Source organism: Macrobrachium nipponense, chromosome 30, assembly GCF_015104395.2.
Source record: "Macrobrachium nipponense isolate FS-2020 chromosome 30, ASM1510439v2, whole genome shotgun sequence".
In the NCBI taxonomy this organism is placed as follows: Eukaryota; Metazoa; Arthropoda; class Malacostraca; order Decapoda; family Palaemonidae; genus Macrobrachium; species Macrobrachium nipponense.
Genome location: NC_087218.1, coordinates 17,654,101 through 17,659,757, shown reverse-complemented (window position 1 = coordinate 17,659,757; position 5,657 = coordinate 17,654,101). Strand labels below are relative to the sequence as shown.

At 36.2% G+C, this 5,657-nt stretch overlaps 1 protein-coding gene across 1 annotated transcript in view; it reads left to right on the top strand.

Moving 5' to 3' along the window:
- LOC135202339 (uncharacterized) overlaps positions 1-5,657 on the top strand; it is a 93,253-nt gene that overhangs the window by 36,789 nt on the left and 50,807 nt on the right. Inside the window, exons 8-12 of the mRNA XM_064231688.1 lie at positions 21-55; positions 839-1,057; positions 2,555-2,654; positions 2,906-3,004; positions 4,268-4,337. Coding sequence (XP_064087758.1) covers positions 21-55; positions 839-1,057; positions 2,555-2,654; positions 2,906-3,004; positions 4,268-4,337 — 523 coding nt within the window. The remainder of the gene's footprint in view (positions 1-20; positions 56-838; positions 1,058-2,554; positions 2,655-2,905; positions 3,005-4,267; positions 4,338-5,657) is intronic.

Here is a 5,657-nt window from a genome sequence, read left to right as displayed (position 1 = left end):
CTGACAAGCCCCCAAAAAATATCATTGTACGTTCGTCCCAAGGAGCATGATTCAGGTAAGGTCTCGTGAGAATGAGATACAATGAGATGCAGGTGGAGGAGAACTTGTAGTTAAAAGCATTGGGGAAGTATGGGGAAATTAGTAAGAGTGTATATTGTATGGGTTTCACGTGCAACGTCACCTGATAGCTTTGGGCGAATGACGTCAGACCAAGAGTTTGATTTTAGCACCACGTAGCTATATCTTGGTCAATCTTGCGACGTTGCCATTTTCAAAGATGGCCGTGATGCACCTTTTGTAATGTTAAAATGCCTCTACACTTGATTAAGTCATTAGTTCATTTCATCGGAGTTCCTCATAGTAGGGTAGTACCGTCCGTGCAGCTCATATGGTGTGCTGCAGATATTACTGAAGGGTGCATGGAGCTTCACATAGGCTATAATCTCTCTCATTCCTTTTACTGTACCACCATTTATCTTTTCTTTCTTCCATCTGACTTTCCACCTTCTCAAACAATCGTTCCTAGTGCAGTTGCCAGGTGTTCCTCCTGTTTCACCTTCCAAGCCTTCTTACTGCCAGTTTCCCTTTCAGGACTGAATGAACTTATACGTCCCAGTTCTTGGCCTTTGGCATAAATTCTATATTCCAGTCGAATCTATTAACTATTGCCTCTTTTTGAAATAGCGGGGTTTCCATCTAGTTCTGTCTGTAGATCCCTGTGCTTCATCTCCTTCCTTTTCAGAATCACTGTAATTTGCTATCCAGTCACAGCAGTTCCCCTTGTTTCTTTAACTTGGACAACCTGCATTTCACAACTCGACCTCAAATCCTTTGGCAGGAGTCGCCTGTCCTGTGTTCCCACTCGACGTTTTCGACTTCCCCACGGCGCAGCTGATGTTGCCGACGGATCGGCTGCCGGGGATGAATATAACGTACATCTGCCCCGAGCAGTTCGTGGAGCAAAGTAATATCACACAGACGGGCAACGTCACCTGCAAGAAGGACGAGTCAACAGGAAGTCTCAGCTGGAGTCATGAATTGGTGCTTCCGTGCAAGTGTAAGTTGACTTTCAATCCGATGTTTTGTGTGGGTGTGTTAGAATCACGCAATCAGATGTTGATTCGAGTAGGCTGTGGTAAGGTGTGGAAGGGAGTACTAGTGGAGACGAATCATTTATTGAGTGATTCGGAAAATTACTAAAATATGGACATCAGAGAGTAGACAAGTGTGACTTTAATGATGCTTTGGACCATAAAAGTACATTAGTCTGCCCATAATGAGACCTTGGACCATATTACATTAGTCTGCCCATAATGAAACTTAGGACCATATTACATTAGTCTGCCCATAATGAGACTTTGGACCATATTACATTAGTCTGCCCATAATGAGACTTTGGACCATATTACATTAGTTTGCCAATAATGAGACTTTGGACCATATTTCATTAGTCTGCCCATAATGAGACTTTGGACCATATTACATTAGTTTGTCAATAATGAGACTTTGGACCATATTACATTAGTCTGCCCATAATGAGACTTTGGACCATATTACATTAGTCTGCCCATAATGATACGTACCTTGGACCATAGTACATTAGTCTGCCCATAATGATACTTTGGACCATATTACATTAGTCTGCCCATAATGAGACTTTGGACCATAATGCTAAAGAAGAATAATTCAGATGGATGGCAAGTTACTAACAGTTACAAAAGATTTATCGCTGACGTTCATGACTAGTCAGTGACTTTGTAGCTGATAAAAACCTTCAGGATATAACTTATATCTTATCACGGCGACACATTTCATCATAAGAAAAACCCGACAATATTTAAGAAATCCCAAGTTTTCTTGATACTGACAACTTTGTCTGACCAATGTTCTGAGTCACTAACTACTTTAGTGAAGACTAGCACTGAAAGAGGTCAAAAGGAGATTACAACGAACATTTAGATTTGTAAGTAATTGTTTTTCCAGAATCAAGGCATTTCTAATTTTGTTATATTTAAGGAATGAAATTATTTAATAACGACTCTAATTATGTTTTTCTAAATCTCTTATTAGAACAATTTTTGGCTGATTAATAATAATAATAATAATAATAATAATAATAATAATAATAATAATAATAATAATAATAATTGCCCGGTCAGTTTTCAGAAAAATTACAATTATTTTTTTAAACATCCCTTTTTTGTAAAGAATAAGCCCTCGACAAGACGATCTAATTACTACTAATACTACTACTACAACTACTACTACTACCACCACCTAGCCAATAATTGTTCAAATAACTGTAGTAATCATGTTAATGCAGACACCAGTACCAGTAACATTAGTAGCAAATATAACACCAGTCATTACAAAATCAATTTTATCCCAGAAATATTAATTGCACTCAACTGGAAATACTTTGAGTCTAGAGTAAAAATAATGAGAGGTGATCACGACTTTGTAGATATCAGCACAACCTCTCCTGCTCTTTTTCTTCTTCTTCTTCTTCTTCTTCTTCTTCTGATGTTTACATTAGGCTCTGCTTCTGTTGCAGTGAACTGCCCTGCCGACTTCATCAAAGCACCCAATGAGACTCACTGCCTTCACTTCACTGACATTCCGGAAACCTTCGGGGTGCACAGCGCGTCTTTGAGGTAATTTTTTATGGAACTGACATTTTGCCTGAATTTGGAAGTCTGACAGTGCACTGCAAGCAACCTCTGTGAAAAGGCAGATAGTAGTTATTGTTATTATTACTGTCGTTGTTATGGGGGAAAATCCGCCGTGAGATATGTGAAAATCCACTGACACGTTTACGTGGCTGGTATCTTTCCTCAGCCTTCGTGAACTGGAAGTGACGATAGTATTTAGAGATAATAACACATTTTCTCTTCTTCATTCCCAGCTGCAGTCACTTGAACTCCAGCCTTAATATGCTTACAAATACGGACGAGCTGACTGTGGTCCCTGCGGATAAGTTATATTTCACGGGTCATTACGTCATGTAAGTCGAAACAGGGATTTGTTACACGAGTTTGAAATATTTGAATACGCAGATAGCTGAATTTTAGGGACGATACTGAATAAGTAACGATATTTGTCTACCTTAGACGTCAGGATATCAGGGAAAGTATTAAGTAAGGCTGTTTTTCTACCAGAAGTGAAAGTATTTTTGTCATGAAAGTTGTCTGTGGATGTTGTGCAGGAAACGACGATACTTTTAACAGTGCCATTAAAGATTTTTTTTTTCCTCACAATGACAGTCTCCGTAGGAGGGTAGTGCCGTCAGTGCACCTCATACGGTGCACTGTAGGCATTTTTTAAGGTTCTTTGCAGCGTGCCTATCGTTCCTTTTACTGTACCTCCTTTCATAGTCCCTTTCTTCATCTTACTTTCCATTCTCTCCTAACAATTGATGCATAGTGCAGCTGCGAGGTTTTCCTCCTGTTACACCTTTCAAACCTTTTAATGTCAATTTCCGCTTCAGCGTTCGATGACCACATAGGTCCCAGTGCTTGGCCTTTGGTCTAAAATTCTATATTCAATTCAATTTAATTAGATACAATGCAAGTAAAGATATACGTTTTGTTCTCAGATGTAAGATAATGATAAACGGTAGCAGTCTTAAAAAGAGACGATAGTTATTGAAAGCAGTGATATTAATTCATCATCAGTTCACTATGAAACTGGAAAACTAAGTTTTTTATTTCATTAACTAATTATATTTTCATTGATTATCTTTATTTTTACTGTTAATTCCATGTTATCTGCTTCAGTTACTTTTTTCATTGAATTATGTGGAAGTTTGAAAGGAAATTATATTTAAATTTTTTTCTTTCTTTTAACATCTATTGAAAGCAAATGATATTCAAAATTATGTTTATTTAGCATAAAAAAACCTGACCCATTTCCTATATCAGGTCAGATAAAGCATTTGAGATTCAAACATTTTAAAATCAGTTTCAGATTACTGATGTTTTAAATACTTGTTTTTACAGTTCTTGGAGCATAAAATCTGACCGATTTCCTATATCAGATTAGATAAGGTATTTGAGGTTCAAACCATTTATAAAGAGATTAAAATAACCGATATTTAAAATGTTTTTGCAGTACTTTGAGGATAAAAACTGACCTATTTCCCATATCAGTTTAGATAAGATATTCGAGACTCAAACCATTTATAAAAACGTTAAAATTACCGATGTTTATTTTTTAAAAATTTATTTATTTATTTATTTATTTATTTATTATTATTTTTTTGTAACAGCTCTCCCGGCAACGTCACGATGAACCCATCAAATCAATCTTACACTTGCCTCGAGCCAAGTCAGTGCCTGGTAAGGAAGCTTCGTTGTTCATAAACAAATAAATGAAGCAATAAATGGACGAATGAATGAATGAATGATCTATCCTGAGAATTAGCAGATAATTATCTATCCAGTGAATGAGAAGATACGTAAATGAATGCGTAACTGGTAATGTTCGAGTGACTGACTGATTCCGGGCAGGTTCTGTAGGTTTTGGAAAACAAAGTTTGCTTACTATGTGATGCTTTTGGTAGTCTACTTATTTTTAAAAAATGTAGTTTTCATGAAATGGATATGAATGAGGAATGTCTACATACACGTAGACACATCTTCACACACGCAGATGTATGTCTGTGTTTATATTATATATATATATATATATATATATATATATATATATATACATATATATATATATACATATACAGTGGTACCTCGAGATACGAAATTAATCCGTTCTGAGGCGGCCTTCGTATCATGAGTTCTTCGTATCTTGAACCGCATTTTACATGTAAAATGACTAATCCGTTCCAAGCCCTCCAAAAACACCCCAGTAAATTTCATAATAAAGATAAATTGACCTATAAACAATGAAATACTACAACAATTTGGACCATTCAATACCTAACTTAATACGTACTGCTAATATGTACTACATAGTACCTGTAAATAAAGTGTATTAGTGTACATGGTATACAAGAAATACTGTACGTACATATGTATGTATGTAGTAAAATGTGGAAGCTTACCTTTCGAGTGAGGCTATCTCCGAAAGTGGCGACAGAGGAGGAGGACAAACGGCAGATACATATACTTAACTTTACGAAACACATAAAAAAATGTCAGTAAAACATAAACTAAACTTTACGAAACACATTAACAAAACTGTAACAATTAACTTTACAAAAAACTTAAAATTAAGTTTTTTTTTTGTCTTTTTTTGATTTTTACATTTTTTTACTTTTTTATACTTTATAGGTTTTTTTTTTTTTTTTAACAGAATTTCAACTTCTTCACCACTTTCAACTTTCTGTTTTTTCGTAGTATCACTTGGTACTTCCTTTTTGCTTACTCCTACTAAAGGCCTCTTTAAAAAATCACTATCCAAGGAAGATTGCTTCTGCCTGCTTTTGACAATGTTCCCGAAACGACTCAGGCAAACATTATCGAACTGTGCAAGCATATGACCTGTGTAAGCCTTTTCGTGGTGTCTCTTTTCTACAAGTGATTGCACCTTATGAAAAGCAGCTAGAGCATCCTTAATTTCTGCAGTTGTCTTAGAGTCGTCGTCCTCCTCGCTGCTGCTAGAGAACTCTTCTTGAACAATGTTATGTTGCATGGCCTCCAACT